Below are 18,997 nucleotides of genomic sequence, written 5' to 3' on the forward strand. Positions count from 1 at the left end.
AAATTAATTTTTAAAAAGGAAATGCTTCAAAATGAAATAGATTTTGATTCTAGAGACTACAGTCTTTTCAATACCCCCAGATGAGTAATTTTATCAGTAGCCCCACCGTGAAACTGTATAACTCACCAGAGTTATACAAAGAGGTTATAGAAAGAGGTAGCAGATGGTAGGTTGTGGACATGCTGAATGCTGCCATAGCAGAAAACTATACCTTCTAGGTCTAGCTGGTACAAGTTAAAAAATGTGTATATGTTTCTGATCTAGTAAATAGCTTGCAGTATTTAAATTTACTGGTGGACTGTGCCAAAAACTTGATAATGCTGTTTGAATAACGCATAGAAAGCATATACAGACACCCAATGAATTCATCTCTTTATTGCATATTGCTATTTAAAAAAATGTACAATTTCATAACACATACAACATTTTCTTCTCGGTACTATAGCAACAGTTTTGCACCTAAAGACTAAGTGGGTCCAACTACTAAGCTATTAAGATACAAGACATACAATTAAGTTTACAAATTAAAATGCTTTTTCTTTTTGGCATTAATTTAAAAAAACACAAAATTTAAAATACACACCCAAGAGAGAAAAGTGGCTACTTACACCAGCACCAATCTAAAAAAGTAGATTTTTTTTTTCCAACATGGCACATGGAATTACCTGCACACAGCTTTTGGGGAAAGAAACCAAAAAATGGAAATGGCATAGGAGGCAAACCAGGATGGTCATCTCAAAATGAGGATGATGGGAAAGGGCAAGAGGAACACGGCACACAGCTTGCTCCTTTAGTGACTCTCCAACCACTTGTCTATTCCTTAAACTGTAAAACAAAGCCATTTTCACAATACAGTCCCCACATGGAGCCAGACCAAATTCTCCTGCGATAAATAGAAAAGAATATATATAGAGGCACTTTAGTTAAGGAATAGACAAATCCACCAGCATATCCCACTCCTCCTCATCCCAGCCTTTTTGGAACAGCGTCTGCCTGCACCTTTAACGGGGTGTATTTGCAGACCGTGGTAACTAGAAGTTGGAGGGAGCCCAACCTCTGCTGTGTATTTATGTTTTATTTGCTAGTCATTTACTTCTATTCATCGTGGAAAGTCACTAAGTTTGCAAGGAAGGGGAAAATGAAAACCACAGCTCTTGACAACTCTTAGAGCATTATTTCACAGCTTCCACACAGCGCAGGGACCTTGCCGTCCACGCTAAGCATTATAGTTTATACAAACTATTTTTAAGTAGCACAATTCCTGTACAGCGCACGCATTGGTATTTTATTCACCCCTAACGTCCCCGTTAGAACTCGAGTTCCTTGGGGGCAGGGGCTCTGTCTTGCTTACCATTGTAGCCCTACTATGTTTGGCACATAGTAGGTGTTTAATAAATATTTGTTAATTGACTGAAAAACTCCATTTAGTGAGTAAATAATGTTCTAGTGCAACAAGACAAACTACTCTCTCCACAGGAAACCCAACCACAACAGGATAGATGGAAAGAAAAGAGAGACCCTTAGCCCTCCTCCCCCACTACAAATAAATAAAGCAAAGCCAAAAAAAAGAAAAACAAGTGACAGCCCCCTTTATATACCATATAATTTAAAGATATTAAGAGTTGGTAGGTTAATGGTAAGTATCTATATTTTATTTTCTAATGTTCATTGTTTTTATCCATTTCTCCCTGAGAGCTTTATCTTTTGGACTGAAGTTTTACAGGTAGCTTTACTGACACACAATTTAAAATGACAACATATAACAGGAAAATACTTCAGACATACTTAGAGCTAAATAGATCTCGGCATCTCTGTTGGTGCTGTTGACATTTTGTGCATTTACTAAGTATTCTTTCGTCCAGACCTATATTTACAGAAGATGCAGTTTGTCCTAAAAAAAAAAAAAAAAAAAAAAAAGGGAAGGCACCCCATAAACAATTTTAAAAATAATTTTTAATCCTTCAGAGAATCCCTCCTTTTAGGTCTTGGGTGGGAAATTTATTTTTAAAGTTTCTATATCTTGATGGTTAGAACATTCTGGCAGTCTTTTCCTTTAACAAGAGCACAGATTGCATTTAGATAAACAGTGTTCTTCCCGAAAGCAATGTAAAGAAATCATTGGGATGCTTGGCAGAGAACTCAGTGAAATTAAGAATAAAAAATTGATGTCCAAGTTTTAAATAGATGAAAAGATTCTGACTGACATTCTACATAATTCAGATTGTGTGCAAGATGTCCTCCATGAACAGTCACAGACGCCTCCCCACACCCACGTCAGAAATCGGCGCTGGCCCTGGCAGGTCCTGATGCGATGCACCGGCATCACATGGGCGACCACCAAAACCACTTTAAATCTGTATCTTCCCGACACCAGCTTCACCAATGAGAATGATTCCAGAGCGTACCAAGCTTGGAAACCATGTAATATTTCAAGCTTTTTTTTTTTCTTTTTTTCTGTCTTTTTACTCGAGGGAATGTCTGTGTCATCTCTTTCAGGAGATAGAATTGTGCTTCTGAACAGGCGTGGTGTTCAGGGAAGAAGACGAGCCACACTCAATATGAATGCATACACCAAGGGCTTCTAGGCACAAACATCAACGCAGGCTTTTAAAAACCATACAGATAGGTCTCCAGACAACACTCAGACTTCTATATACACTTTTAATATACATATACACATACATTTACATACACACACACTCACACCTGTACTCACAGATGGAAGGAGAAAATTGCCACTGTTCGGATTGCAAGGCAGTGTACTGAAAAGTTCTAGTCACTTCAAAGGGCTGCTAATGAGCTTTCTAAAAAAGTTTTCAAGGAAAATTAGAAATTAAGCTTTGTGACTGGTCTCTCTCGGCTACTGTCCGTCATCTGGTTGGTGATGCGTTTGCGATTCCGTTTCAGTTTAGAGAGGTCTTTGTCAAACACTTCTCCCGAGCGCAGAGCTGAAACCAGGTCGTCGAACTCGCCGCCTTCCTCGCTATTCTCCTTAGCTTTTCTTATTTTGCGTTCCCTTTCACGCTGTTCTTTGAGCTGCAAAAAGAAAGCACCCTCTTATAAGTGTCAAAGGGCTGGATTTTGTTTACAGTGGCGATGAATTCTGTGAAATACAGCCACACCCAGCCATATTCATCTACAGCTGCCAACCCCCCTCAGAGGCACAAGAAAGGGATCACCGGGACTTGGCTCATTGTGGAAGCAATAACCGATAGAGAAAAGTGACCACTACTTTGTGATTAGAATATCACCGTCTAGAATCTGGGTAAACCTCATGATACTCCAGTTAAAGAGCGACTGAAGCAATTTATATTTCTATAATTGAATGAGAACATCATCACTATTAAACTGACCCCAAATATTGGCTTCTTTGATGGTACAGAGAGACTAAAAGCAAATACTCATGGGGCCACTCTCCTTACATCAAAGGCTTAAGCGGTGTCTATTGTGAATGCCTGAGACCTGCTATACAACTTACTATTATTAAAAGCCAATAATAATAAATAGAAACCCACACATAAAATACATACACCCATACACATACATTATAGAAAAGTTGGATAATTCAGATACACAAAAAGGAAAAAATTCATGCTTAATTCTTTTATATATTAATTTGTTAAATTTATTGGGGTGACATTGGTTAACATGAACATAGAGGTTTTAGGTGTGGGTTTCTATGTTAAAGATATGTATATTGCTCTGTGTGCCCACACCAAAGTCAAATCCTTTCCCGTCACCATACCCTAGGCTAATTCAAGAGATAATCATTGTGAACTTTTTGGGGGAATATCGCACTACTATTATTTTCTGTATTTACACTTATTTTACATTAAAAAAAGATTTCATGTAGAAATCATTTTGTAAATTTTCTTGCATTATTAAATAGTCTTTGAAGACATGACTTTTAAGGGCTGCATAAATATTCCTTCGTGTAGCTATTATTCATTTTAAGAACTGATGCCTTTTTAGGTTGTCTGCAGTTGGGGCAATTATAAAGGCTGCTGTTCTCATGCAAATTTATAATAATATCTTTAGACTAATTTCTCAGAGATGGAGTTCCAGATCAAAAAAATGTGGATATAATTTGGGGGCCTTTGGACATAGACTGCCAAATTGCCCCAGGGAAACTTTATGCCAATTTAAACTTCAAGCAGCATTCTAGAGAGTTCTCTGATGTCCTCCTTCTTGCCACCACACCAGAGGGCTATTGAAAAACCAAGAGTTGAAGCAACAGACCTTCTAGGAGGTGGGATAGGCCAACCAGCCAACTAACTCATCATTCTCTTACCTGAGCTTCCATGCGTGCTCGGCGCTCTTCCTCCTCCTTCCTCTTTCGCATGTTTTCGTTCTCTTGTTTGGCTTCGGACACGGCTTGAAGAAACTGATCGAAAATGCCAAAGAACTCATCTGGCTGCATTTTGCCAGCCTCTTCCCCAAAGTGCTTCACTGCTTTAGTAAACTGGAAAAAAGGAGGTTTTAGTAAGTCTGGTGTTCCACCATCAAATCTAAATCCCTCCGGCACTCAAGCTCAAGTGGAGCCAAATTTAGCTTGCGGGATTTGAGTGAGCCTGCATTTGTCTTTGGCTGCCACATGTGTCCATCAGTCATTTTTCAAGTAAAAGAATTAATACTCCTCGACTTTTGAAACCATTTATTCTTGTCTGCCTCATTTCAGCTAAACATCTATGATTACCTCCTATGACTTTTTATTAACTAAACAGTAGTAAAAACAAGAAAGCAAAATATCATAAGGCAGAGCACTCAAGACATAAAACTAATAGCAAACTCAGCAGGGGTAGGGAAACTTGTACTTTTAACTTCTCTTTGAAGTAGTTTAATATCATTTATTGGTGCCATATGGTCAATATAAAAAACAAATGGGATCCAGTGCTTCTTAGATGCTCTTTCTAATAATAAATAATGCTAGCATTATCATATTTCCTGGGCCTCAATTAGAAAACAATAACTGACTATTAAGGGAGAATTTAAAAAAAAATATTAAAATATATGTACATGATAAAATAGTATTTTCAGTCTTTTTAGTTTTAACTGTTTCTAATTTTAGTTCTTCTGGCAGTTATCTTCATAACTTGAAATCACATGCTTCTAGGAGACAGCGTCATTACGATCATCCAAATATGTTCAATGCTGGTCCAATTGTTGGTTAGATTTTTTCTTTCTCTGCAATGGTCTAAGGCTGTTATTCCTAAGCTACTAAGAATGGTGTTTCTAGCTTCAAAGTGAAGTAAATGATCACTGCCTATGCCTAACTCACTACTTAAAAATTTCCAGAACTTTAACTTTTTTCATATTTAGACAATAAAGTTTATGCAGTTCCTTCACAAAAGTTTCTAACTACTTTTATTTATGTTTTGCATGACTTGCCTGATTACTACGTTTTTCTGATATTTCAGTGATACATCTACCTAAAGGAAATGAAGGGGAACAGCAATTTATTTAGTCTCTTTTTGTTTTTTTTATCCCACCCTCCAGTTTTGAGATATAATTGCATACAGCACTGTATAAGTTTAAGATATCCAGTGTAATGACTTGACTTAGAATATTTGTGAAATGATTACCATAATAAATTTAGTTAATATCCATCATGTCATATATACAAATAAAGAAAAAAAGGAAAAATATATTTTTCCCCCTTGCAATGAGAACTCTCCAGTCTACTCTCTTAACACCTTTCAATCCCAGCACACAGCAACGCTCATACAGTCATTGTGGTTAGAACATCACAGCCCCAGGACCGACTTATTTGAGTAGATGTTTGTACCTTCTGACGACCTCCCTCCAATTTCTCCTCAATATTTATTCTTAAATAAAAATTTTTAATTATGTTATACAGTGTGTGGCCAATTATGATCTTTGAACACATAATAATCTGGCCACTCAGTGTGTATGTGTGTGTGTGTGTGTGTGTGTGTGTGTGTGTTAAAGGCCCAGTGCATAAAATTGTATATGGGTGGGATCTGGCCAGTCTGGCCAGGGGGAGGGGACATGGGCGGTTGGCTGGCCTGCCTGCTGGTCAAACTCCTGGTCAAGGGGACAATTTGCATATTAGCCTTTTATTATATAGGATATACACTGAGTGGCCAGATTATTATGTATTCAGAGATCATAATAATCTGGCCACTCTGTATATTTGTGTGTGTGTGTGTGTGTGTGTGTGTATATATATATATATATATATATATATATATATGTATTATTTTATAAATGTTATTTCATATCTTTAATTTATAATACAATATTCCTTTACCACTTTTCCATCACTGAGGAGTTGTTCTCAGTGTTTGACTTATTTGGAAATATTCTATTAGAAACCAGAGCTCTTTAGGAAAAAACATAACATTCTTCACACACCACATACAGCGCTCCAGCTTGTTCCATGGTTTTATAAGCTCATTTCTAAAAGCTCTGGTATGAACAAAACGGCAATAGATAGCCTACAATTGTGTTTCTAAAACAGTCAAGTTCATGCACTCCAAGCCATCCTGAATGATCTTTTTATCTAGGAATTCTAGTGTTGATGAAGTCATGTATATTTTTATCTTAGAAACATGGAGAAAACTAGTTCCAGACTAAAGTTCCCACGCTAAAATAAAGAAAAGAAAAAAAAAACCCACACTGTGTATGTGTGTGTTTAAATAAAAGATTAACTATCCGTTGATTCTTATAAAAATGTTTGAGCCCTTGGTGAAGTGGGTACTATATGCCGGTTGGGGAGGGAGGTCCCCTTCCTCACCGAGTGTGTAGGTGAGGCAAACACAGACATGGAGGGGCTATCCCGGTGGAGGCTGCTGGCATAGTTGATCTATCGCATTCTTCAGAGGTTGGACCTCTAACAGCAGTCATTGAAGATATATTGTCTTTCCATTTATGTAATAACTAGGGGCCCATTGCAGGAAGATTCCTGCAAGCAGCTGCCGCCACCCACCTCGCCCACACTTTCCCTCTGGCAGCCGCCTTGCTTTCTGCTTTCCCTCCCTCTTCCTTCTATGCTGTCTTCAGACCTCACTCCTCCCTCCCAAAGCATATGTAAATTAACTGCCATCTTTAATTTGCATACTTGCTCTGATTGGCTGTGGGCGCAGCGAAGGTATGGTCAATTAGCATTTTTCTCTTTTATTAGTGTAGATGTTGGAAATGGGGCTAAATGTATCTCCTTCTTAATTTTAACTAGTATGTGTGCACACTTACAGAACAAGCATCCAATTTTATAACTGAACATGTGACTACAGAATAATGGCATCCATTACTCAAGTTGCAAAGGAAAGATTCAAGTTAAAGTGAAATTTGTGGTAATTGAGAGATGGGTATACGGAAGTACTTAATAGGCCAGGCTTAATATAATTTATAAGCAATGAGAAAGAAAATGAGAGACTATATGCCTATATATATATCATGAAGATGTATATATTTTGGAAGAGGAAATAACGAGAGAGAGAGAGAGAGAGAGAGAGAGAGAGAGAGAGAGAGAGAGAGAGAGAGAGGGAGGAGAAGAAGAAGAAGAAGAAGAAGAAGAAGAAGAAGAAGAAGAAGAAGAAGAGAAGAGAGAAAAGGGGCAGGAGAATTTAAAGGGCTTAATAATTAACCAATACAAATTTTTCCTTTATAAAAACACAAAATTTTGAAATAGCAAAAATTATAAAAAGAAACCTTACTAAAAAGTATTCACCTGGCAACAAGACTAAAGAGGATTAAGAGACACCTCATTTAATTAATTCTTATTTATTTATTCTGATTGTCTTTATTGTTTATCATTTGTCATGGAATTGTCTATTATTGCACAGCGATTATAGTTTACAGACTCTCTCTTGGAAAAAAAAAAATCAATTCCTAAAAATAAAAACATATTTTTGCAAACTTTTAGAAGAATAAATTACTCTAAACGTACACTCCACTGTGAATGTTGTATGTGGGCCATCCCCGGCCCTGTGGAACTTGGCCTAAGTTCTGCTAGAGATTCAAGAGGGAGTACCCTGTCCTCCCGAGCATCTCAGGAGATACCGAGGCACATGGTCTTGTCACACCTGGTCTCACATTTCCTGACTTTTCCTTTCATAATCTCTTTTCTGGTTTCCAGCGATAAGTACCGTATTTTTCGGACCATAAGACGCACTTTTTCCCCCCCAGAAGTGGGGGGAAAAAGTCCCTGCGTCTTATGGTCCAAATATAGCCTACACATATACTGTAAAAAAAAAGTTTTTTTACTTGCCCGGCTCTGTGTGGTCTCTGTGTGCTTGCCCGGCTCTAAAATGGTTCCAAATGCTGCTGTTTACTTTACAGGGTTGATTACATGTGTTTATGACTGTGATGTTGGGTTTTAATGCACATAAAATATTTTAGGACACTATTTGTTTCAGAATCTTTTTTTCTTCATTTCCCTTCTCTAAAAACTGGTGCGTCTTATGGTCCGGTGCGTCTTATGGTCCGAAAAATACGGTACTTTGACTCACTATTAATCAACAGAAAACTGTCCTACTTAATTTACTGGTTTTACACCATTCGGATGCTTCATAGTCTTGCTAAGTTAAAGGCAACATAGGCCAGGCAGACAGAAAGGGTGTATTTTAATTGATCACAGCCTGAGGGGATGGGGGAGAAAATATGCTTATAGTATAATATGGGAAAGCACCAGCCTTGTGCAAGGGGAAACTTACCAGATCTTTAGCTTCTGCTAGAAGATCTTCAACATCAGAGAAGCTGAAGCTGGCCACTGTGATGAACTGGCTGACAACGGACACAAACTTGTCTCCAGGCTGCGGGGGCTGAGTCTTCTGATATTCCAGCTCCTTAAACCCAGGAAACGGACAATGTCAGTGTAGGCCTTGAATGCAGACACAACTGTCTCATTCTCCATATGCTCAAATTAATAAGTCAGAAATTTGCCCTCTGCCCACCATGCTAGTCATGTCTATGTGCACACATATTTGCAACAGCAATTTATTCAGTCGTCTGCATACAGTATCAGTGTGACTCCTTACACTGGCTTAAACATAAGCAGGTTAGTATCTGGATAAAATTAATAGAAGTTAAACAAGAACTCTAGTTCCTTGATGTTTGTTTTTTTTTTTCTTTCCCTCTCTGCCAAATCTACTTACTTCCCAAACCATGATATCTGGGTAGGTAGGATTTCAACTGCAGCTACCATTTTCCTTCTTGTCCACCCAGTGATTCAGTTTTTATGAACAGACAGGTGAGGAGTATCAGTGCCTTGTTAATTATCCATATTCTCCATTACCATGGTGATGAACTCACATTATTCAAATTTAATAATTAATTTCAATCATGACCAGTACCAGATGCACTTGCTTATTTAATCCCCAAACACCCCAATGAGTGAGGCATTGTAGAGGGTTTTAAATCCTTTGTGCACAGTCACATAACTGATGTATGACAGGGTCAGAATTTGAACTCAGGTCTGCCTGACTCCAGAGTCTCAGTAACAACGATGCTGTGTACCAATGGACGTAATCCGGATCTATTTCCTTCTTCACCTGCTTTGGCAGAGGAGCCAACAAGCAGGCGTGTAGGTCACAGGCTATGGGCTCTGACTCAGCTCTGCCACTGGTTTGGTTCTGATCTGTGACAAGTGGCCTGGGCCTCAGTTTCTTCACTTGTAAAAGAAGGGCAGCATCTACAGCACCATGAGAGTCAAATGAAATCACAGAAGTGGAAACTCAAACTATGGAGCTTGCTCTGATGGAAAAAATGGCTAAAACCCTAGTGCTTCGGAAACTTAGCATTGTTTGTGTGAGAGAGACGTAGATGTGACGGCAGTTCTAAAGTGTTTCATTAGTGTACAGTTTCAAACGAGCAATATAATCACCTTTAGCCAATCACAATTAGGACCCATGAACATTTATATTTCCTTCCCACGCTGCCTCTTGACATTTAAGCTGCTGGGGAGGGGAGGGGAGGCTTATGGAGCCCCTTTCCTATGAAGAGTGTGTGACGGTGTACATGACCCAGGGCCAGAGAGATTTCAGCAAAACTACCTTTCATAAACCCCAAACACAAAGCTTCCTTTCCCCCACTTGCCCTGCCCCGCGCCTTGCTGTGAAGTAGCTTTCAGCTCAGCTGCGAGGGTCAGAGCGGCCGTGGTCAGGCTGTAGGGTGGTCATGACTGCCATTCCAGCTCGAGAAAGCCTTCTCCCGAGAGGAAGTAAAACAGCCTCGTCCCAAGTGGCCCTTCTCCGTTGGCCTCTGAAGCTGAGATGTCCCAGACTCCTCCAGTCTCGCCCACTGGGGCTGGGAGGAGGGTTCACTCAATCAGTTCAGCGGCTTCTCTTTTTAAACCGCTCCCCTCCTCCCCAGGGGGAAAGAAAACCTTACATGCTTCCCAGTTTACTAAAAGCCAACGGAAAAGATCAGACATTATAACTTCAATTTTTGTTGAGCTATGTGTTTAATGAAGTTAATTCCCTTCAATGGCATCATTTTGAAAAGTATTTAGGAGGGGGCCCCTTTCCAAGCTGCCTGCGAATCGGCCTCCCTCCCTGAGTGCCAGACCAGAGCCTCTCCTGAGCGAGGCTCCTCACCCCACCAGGCTGTCTGTAACCCTGCACATCTCCCTCCCAGGCGCCTTGGCCTACCCTCCTTCTCAGCATAGCTCATGCCATCTCCGCCAGAAAGGAAGCTTCCTCTAACCAACACATGCAGTCATTCCCAGCCTCCGCCAGCAGAAATTCCCCCCTTCCCGAAGCCACCTTGGCCATCACCGTGCTGCTCTGGAGGTGGCCACACTGGGCAAGTGTGATGCTTTCTGGACTGACTGCCCTTGGCCATTGCAACACCTGGACAGCAAAGACCCCGAATCGTCCCGACCCCTCGCCTTGAGAATGGACCGTACTCCTAAGTGTCTGCTCAATACACACTCCCCAAACACAACAGAGAAGTCCCATGACTCTACAGAGAGAGCACACATCATTTATTAACAGGATGGGAACACTGCGAGGATCCCTGAAGATGATCTAGTCCAGCCCACGTTAGTGAGCCCTGCCTCCCGGCAGGAAACCCGGCTGCCTAGCTGGGTTTGCTTCTTTCGTGTTGCTGTTTTGTTTTAAGTCAGTAACTGTTTATGCGGGCACACCACATGCCGGGTATCACCAGCACCAGACGGAGTTGACGAGACGGGAAATTAGAAAAGAAACACACACTCACCATCTCCACTGCTTTCAGGCCACTTCTCAAGGTACCTATTTCTTTGTCCAGCTCCGTCATGCTGTTATAAAGAGCAGCATTTAGTAACGAACATGTGACTCACATGCATTAAATATATGATGGCTTTAATATTTCATGCTTCAGTGTTCAGATTTCACAGAAAGACAACAGCATTTAAACTCGTGGAATTATGTTTTTTTTTTTTTTTTTTTCTTTTCCACAGCCAACAGATCTGTTTTAGTATAGGTTAAAAATAGCAGAATAAAAATATCTCTCCATACATACAAAAATATTCCATGTTTTAATCTCAAAGACATCACTATGCAAAAATGAATGTCTTGCCATGTGTGTCGCCCTTTGAACAAGTAAAAGAAGCGAGCTTGTCCACAGCCACAGCCACAGCCACAGCCACGCTATGCTCTTTATAATTAGTGTGTTGCTTTTCACTAAAGCTCCAGGGATGTTAAAATTGCAAGGTGATGGCTTAAATTTCAATCAACAATTATTTTTCTTAAGGTTGTCCTAACTAGTTTTTATCTTTAAAAACTGAAACAGAGAAAACTCCCTGGACTTCTTCCATAACACTTTCTATTTAACAACTTTTAAATTAGAGAATATAACTGATAATCTACATGCAAACAAATTCACCAACACTTCATTTTTAACTTCATGTCTTACATGGTACATTTCTACCAAACTCTACAAACAGAGAGAAAGCCTGCTTGTCATGCTTTTCAAATTCACTACAAAAAGATACAGCTAAAATGTTGTGTGTGTATATATATATATATATATATATATATATATATATATATATATATGGCCAAAGTAGGAGGAGAGAGAGCAGCAAGGGAAATTGCCTGCTCCTCAGTCTCTGAAAAGTGGTAAAACTTTGGCTGCTATCCATTTTTTATTTTTAGTGCCTTCATTTGCATAAGGACTGCTTTCCATTAAAAGGTTGCCTTGGTTTCTGGGAGTGTGTGTGCACATGTGAAAGCTACCAGCTACGCCCTGACATTAGTCTTCTATTTGCTTACCCATCTATCCTCACTTACTACCTACATTTTAATATAACTGCCTTTGAAAAGTACTAGTGAAACCACATTCCTTAACTCATAATGCATACTCTAAATAAACCCACGATGAGGTCTTGTGGAAGTAAGCACCACACGCGGGAGTACTCCAAAGGAGGTAGCACACACACACATATTCAAAACCATGTCACACATCTGAGTGATTTGGATTAGATTCAAACCTCACTTCATATACTAGTATTCAGGGGCAAGCAAGCAGAAGGACCCCTTTCAGGCAAAGCTAACTGACTCTCTCAGTGGCTAAGGCACAGTCCAAGTGACATGAAAACTAAAAATTTCACTGTACTTACTTTACTTTTGCTGCTTGAGGAATGTCCCTCAGTTCTTCATTAAGGTTGAGAACCTTGGGGTATTTATTTTCCACAATAGTTATGAGATAGTGCAACAGTGTAATGTTCCTACAATTAAAGAAGAATATTAATCATGATTAATATCTGCATGTCATTTGCACAGTCAAGTGGTTGAACCCACAAGAATGCTATATTCCTGCATTAATTTCAAATTTTGGAGGTTCCTATAAGGCAAGGCTTCTCAAAAGAAGGGGATATTGGGAGAGCCTACATGAATTTTATATAAACACTAGAGGCCAGGTGCACGGATTCATGCACTTGTGGGGTCCCTCAGCCTGGCCTGCACCCTCTCACAATCCAGGACCCCTCTGGAGAAGTCAGACTGCCAGTTCCAGCCCAATCCCCACAGGCCGGGCCGAGGGACCCCACAGGTGCACGAATCCATCCACAGGCCTCTAGTATGTGTATGTTTGGTTAATCTCTTCCCGCCCTCCCTCCTTCCCTCTGAGATTCATCCGTCTGTCCCACGTTCCCAAGCCTGTGCATTGAGTGTCTGCCCCCTGATGTCAATGTGCATCACAGCAGCCAGTCAAACGGTTGCTTAAGCTTTTATATATAAAGATATGTCAAACGGAAGCGGACATCTTCTATAAGGGAAGGACAGGGGGCAGGAATTACTTCTATGGCCCACAATGAACAGCCTTCAACATCTGGGTGATTGAAATGAAGCTGAACCATTGCCATTGGAGGCATGCCCTCACAGCGCATCTGCCCACAGAAGAGGTGTGCCCGCAGAGTGCATACCAGGCAGGGTGGGATAGGGACCGAGGGATGTTTAATCCACTAGTGAGGATAGCTATTTCAAGTCTGAAAGTACAGAGCAGCAACTCACTGATGACAATTACCGATAGTCTCATTTACAGTTTCTTTGAACTCCATGATAACTGTTTTCCCCTCTGACTTACTTGCTTTGCTGTTGTGGCAAAGGGTAGTCAGAGAGTTAGAAAGCTCCCAATTTTAGGGCTGGTCCTGGAAGTGAACCAGGGCTGTGCCATCATGGATATGATGTCCTGGCGGCCAAGAACCCACTTCCTAATTTTAGCAACACTTCAGCTCCTAACTGCATAACCCACCTCCCTCTTCAGCAGTGACAGGCCTGAACCCTCACTGACCTGGTTTGAAAAGGCAGGAGTCTCAGAACACTATTAGGGAAAGCTGTGGAAGTCTGGCCCTGTTGTCCCTGACTCCACTGTGTAATCATCACCTGGACTTGATACCTGGGCCCAACTGAGAGTCATTTAATTGCAATGAGGTAGGGCCAGGTGTGGGCATTTTTTTTTTTTAAATTAATCCTCACCCAAGGATATTTTTTTCCATTGATTTTCAGAGAGAGGGGAAAGGAGGAGGAAGAGAGAGAGAGAGGACAGAAATATCAATGTGAGAGTGATACATCGATGGGTTGCTTCCTGTATGCACCCTCCTGTTCGATCCCACTGGAATCAGGGATTGAACCTGCAACCCAGGTATGCACCCTTGACTGGGAATTGAACCTGCAACCCTTCAGTGTGTGGGCTGTGGCTCTAACCACCTTGCCACCAGGGCAAGGTGTGGGTATTTTTTAAAACTCTACAGTGATTCTAACAGCCAGGATCAAGAACGACTAGTCTACTAAAAGTTATCACAATCAGGACACAATGCATGTCTTTTAAAATATTTCCATAATTCTTAGATGGCTGCTAATCCACAATGCTGTCACAACAGCCCACTCACCTCCAGTTCAAGTAACAGCTGCCACAGTTTTCTCTTCCACAACAGTGAAAACCACTCTAATTACCCCCGCAGCTTCAGAGTCAATGTAATATTGTTCCTCTGAGTCAACTGACTCACATGTAAAAAAAAATTCCCCTATTTTTTTCTCTCTCAATAATTAGAGAACAATTGCTCAGCAAAGTAAAACAGTGGTTAAAAATTGCAGCTGTATCACCGCACGTCAGCTTTGCAGTTCCCAGAATCTACGTGACTATCTGCCCACGTGGAGCAGCCTGAGGGAGCAAATTCCCAACCACCAACAAAAACAGGGAAAAGCTATTTTTCTTCATTATTTCAGATAAATGCTTTGTTATATAGAAAAAAATTAAACTTAACTGACCACATATACCTTTCTTAATATAGAAAGATTTAAAACCAGATCTGAGACCTAGCTGGTTAGGCTCAGTGGATAAAGCACAGACTGAAAGGTCCTGGGTTTGAGTCTGGTCAAGGGCATGTACCTTGTTTGCAGGCTTGATTCCCAGGCCTGATCAGGGTGCGTGCAGGAGGCAACCAATTTAAGTGTTTCTCTCTGTTTATCTCTCCCCCTCCCTCCCATTCTCTCTCTCTCTCTAAAAAAAAAAAAAAAAAAATCAATGGGAAAAATATCTTTGGGTGAGGATTAACAAAAAATTAAAAATAAAACCAGATCTGAGCTTCCATATATGTTTGTTATTCAAATAACACCTCATTGGACTGAATATACATTCTTGGAGAATAAGAAAACAACTCAGTCGCACATTTGATCATCCTCTTGTCATGATCAGAAACAAGCCTCTAACATAGAGTGACTGCACCCTTCATGCTGATTGCCCCCCCCGCCCCCCACATCCTGTGCAGTTTGGTTAGATTCAATGAATATTTAAAGAGTGCTTATGGGCAAGGCCCTCTGCCAGGCACTGTAGTTTATTAGACACTGTGCTACTTCAGGGGACAAATATTCACAAGCAGAGAGAAGGGGAAAAAGAAAGAGATCAGAAATGCTTTCATTTTATTTGTTTTGAAAAGTCTTGCGGAGTAGATAAAATCTATAACTTCAGTAAGCAGTTCATCCCACAGTAAGGGTCAGGTTATTAGTAAGTTGGGGAGGGCAAAGGGTATCAGAGGCTTGTGTGTGTGTGTGTGTGTGGCGTGTGTGTGTGTGTGGGGGGTGCTAAAGGGGGAAAAGAAGAGGGAGTGGGAGAACAGGACTGGCTGGTGGTGAGGGTTTCTGTCCTACTCAACCTGCAAGTCCAGGTGAAGAGAACACCCTTCCGTAAAGAGGTCGTTGCTCCTGACATTGTAAGTTAAGATTCCACAGTTATTTACTACAACCCCTAAATAAGACCTGTTTTTTGTAGCGTAGAGCTGCAGACAGAGCAATGACAGGTGTCAAATACCTGTAAGGCCAAATACCCTGCTCGCTGTGACCTTGAGCAAGCGGAATGAGTGCCCCAGTTTCCTTATCTGACAGCAGGTGATGCAGCACTTGGCCCGTGTCCTTCACCGGCTGGAGTGACAGTCAGTGTGGAAGTGCCCGGGAAAGGATCAAGTGCTTACAGTGAAAACAAGGTGGCGGTGAGGAAACAACAGCTCTCCTCTGTTCATCCATCTCTGCACAGCGCAAGAGTAAGGCTGGGCCCCGAAATTTAACGCATTATTTCCTATGGATTTAGAGCGGTCATAACGCTCTGCCTCAGTAAGCCTCCCTAGTTAGGAATGATTAGGGTGAACAGCCCACATACGTTACAAAAGAATGAAGGTACAGAGAAGTTGATCTTAGAAACAGTTGTGCGTGTTTCTTTGAAGTCAGTGAGAACCTTAGAGACCTGTGGCTCTCAGGGAGAGGAGACTTAATGTGTTAATGGCCGTCCCTGCTAATGACACCAGAGCATTTCCACTCCTCAGTGTCCCTAACAGTCTGTCTGCCTGAAACCCACTTTCTAGGAAGCACTTTAATGAGCCTTGGGATGAGCAGCTGAGCACCAACAGCCAAGAGACATTTACACCATCCTTCTTTCACGTAGCTGCTAGCGTCAGTGTGAAAGCCCAGCATGCTTCAGGTCTGCCGCCAGATGTCAGCTTTAGAGCCTTTTCCCTGCAACACGGGTCTCTGTGGGGGTAGTGACTGGGAGTCATACACAGACTATGCAAACACTGATCGCGGTCTCTTTCTTGATCTGGCACTAGTTACACAGATGTGTTCAATTTGTGAAGATTCAGCAAGATGTACATTTATAATTAGTGAATTTGTCTTTAGTCTGAATGAAAAGTTTATCTAAGAAAACCCAACAAACAAAAAACTTGGACTGGATGATATCCCTGTGGACTGAAAATGGAGGGAGGATAATGGCTCACTAGGAAATTGGCGGGACCCATGCTTGTGAGAGAGGAGAGTGAGAGAGACAGTGCACACCAGAAACTGCAGGATCAGAGGGCCCAGATTTAAGCCGTGGATCCTCCAAGATCCCATACTTACTTGTCAATACTGGATTTTGTGTCAGCGATCTTGTTTAGGCTGGATATCTTGAATCCATATGCATTGCCTCTTTGGCCTTTATTCATGTAATTTCCAAATGCCAAAACCACTTCCAGCAACTGCTTCAGGGCACTGCTCCTGAACACCTCCTCCGAGCCAGAGCGGATCGCTTCAAAACAAAACATGCACAAACACAACTATGACAACCGAGCCTTCTCAGTGAAACCCATCCTAACTCCACACACCGAGTATGTACTGAAGATCAAGGTTGGGTTGTTAGATGGGGCACTTTCGAAACAACTGAATTAGAAGCAAAAAGCAGGAGGACAGAGAGCTGGCTAACCCTGCTGAAGAGGCCCACAGGCAGTTGCACAATCCTATCCCTTTCCAGGGCTTTTCTTGGATGACTTATCAACCAGAAGCAGTTAGAAATACACATAACAGAAAGTGCACTTCCCACATTCCTTTGCAAACACTTTCTTGCCTGGTGTGAGTCAGATCAACAGGCTTGCTGATCAATTCCATTGATAAAAACATGGGTCAGTTGTGTTGCATGTTACAGCTTGCAGTGGCATCAGGGATCAGGGCCCGAGCAGGGTCCCGGTTCCAGCTGGCCTTCTGGGACTGTGTTCTCCAGCTGCCTCCACCACATTTCAAACATTTATAAATTTAATCATCTCAAAATCAACCCACATTGCCGAAACCGGTTTGGCTCAGTGGATAGAGCGTCGTTCTGTGGACTGAAAGGTCCCAGGTTTGATTCCGGTCAAGGGCATGTACCTTGGTTGCCAGCACATCCCTGGTAGGGGGTGTGCAGGAGGCAGCTGGTCGATGTTTCTCTCTCATTGACATTTCTAGCTCTCTATCCCTCTCCCTTCTTCTCTGTGGAAAATCAATATAATAAAAATTTTAAAAAATCAACCCACATTTATAGCTTCAAGTCTTTCCTTAGAAAAATCTAGTAAGGCCCTGTTGCAAGAAAGCTAATTAAAGGTTTAATGTTAGTAGCAGTCAAATATATTCCTCAGTCACACCATGCGGTCAAAACGCCAGTCCTGCAGAGGAGCCAGGAAGTGTGCTGTGAGCTCCTGAGCCCAGGCCAGGCCAGTGAGCCAGGTGCTGACAATAAGTAATCACCTGACAGAATCCCAAAAGATTTCAAGCAAAAACATCACCAAAGGAATCCCGTTTACTGTATGCTTTAGTATTGTACTTGGACATGGGCACTTAAAATGAACATCATTTGCAATCTGGGCGGCTTGATTTTGACTTTACCTTCCACTTTAGGTTTAACTTCTGCGACACGCTCTGCAAACTTCTTTTTGAAGTACAGCGACTGCAATCTTTGCTGATAATGATTAATTCTGTAAGAGCAAGCATAGACTAATGAGCATTCACTTCATATGCCTATGTTCACTCAATGGATTTGGACGGGAGGTACCTCAGAGCCCTCTCACCAACCCCAGAATCTCTCTGTTTCTCTCTCTCTCTCCTGGAGAGAAGCATGGGCATGAGGCAACTTTGCCTTGAGAGCCCACTTTCCTCGGACCTACAGGGGAACTGGGCAATTGCACCAGGGTCCTCCTCTCCAATCAGATTAGACAATGGCTAGCTGCAGTTGACTAAAGACCCCTTTCCTTCCTTCAAGTCCCAGCAGTTCTTAAACAGAGAAGAGCTAAAAAGAAATGTAAATGATAAGACTCCCCATTCTGCTGCAAATAAAGGGCTGTTTCCTACACTTCACTCCTGGATTCTTAACTTTCCCCAAGTCTGCCTGTGGCAAAAGCACAGAGAAAAACTGCCTCCAGCACTTTCTCCTCATACCATCTTCTCCTCACTCACATCTCCACATATTCTTCTTCCCTGTAGCTCCCTATCTGCTCCCTCAGGGCTGGCAAGCTCTGCCTTCCAAGATAGCAACTGGCTATCTGAGATAACAAGGATAGATCTGGCTCTGGTCACCACCAAGGTTAGAAGCTCTAAGCTGCTGAGAAGGAGAGAGTGGACATTTTGGTTCAGATCTTCTGGAATCACTGCCTCTCTGGCTCTCTGGAGGACATTTTAGACCAGTAGGACCAGGGATCAGCCTCTCATCCAAATCTATACTATCCAATCAGACAGACCTGGGTTTGTGGTCCAGGTTCTCCCTTTATTAGGTGACCTTGAAC

General features: G+C 41.6%; 1 protein-coding gene across 3 annotated transcripts in view; it reads right to left on the minus strand.

Annotated features, from left to right (window-relative positions):
- Nucleotides 1-360: 360 nt before the first annotated feature.
- Nucleotides 361-18,997, minus strand: part of DAAM1 (dishevelled associated activator of morphogenesis 1) — a 168,452-nt gene continuing 149,815 nt past the window's right edge. For all 3 annotated transcript variants that reach the window (XM_084894786.1, XM_084894787.1, XM_084894785.1), the window contains 7 exons: nucleotides 18,105-18,193; nucleotides 16,830-16,998; nucleotides 12,563-12,670; nucleotides 11,179-11,239; nucleotides 8,676-8,807; nucleotides 4,292-4,462; nucleotides 361-3,036 (listed from right to left, as the gene is read on the minus strand). In XM_084894786.1, the coding sequence (XP_084750912.1) occupies nucleotides 2,827-3,036; nucleotides 4,292-4,462; nucleotides 8,676-8,807; nucleotides 11,179-11,239; nucleotides 12,563-12,670; nucleotides 16,830-16,998; nucleotides 18,105-18,193 (940 nt within the window). In that variant the 3' untranslated portion in view covers nucleotides 361-2,826. The remainder of the gene's footprint in view (nucleotides 3,037-4,291; nucleotides 4,463-8,675; nucleotides 8,808-11,178; nucleotides 11,240-12,562; nucleotides 12,671-16,829; nucleotides 16,999-18,104; nucleotides 18,194-18,997) is intronic.

This window comes from Pipistrellus hanaki (assembly GCF_964339955.1).
Source record: "Pipistrellus hanaki genome assembly, chromosome: 1".
In the NCBI taxonomy this organism is placed as follows: Eukaryota; Metazoa; Chordata; class Mammalia; order Chiroptera; family Vespertilionidae; genus Pipistrellus; species Pipistrellus hanaki.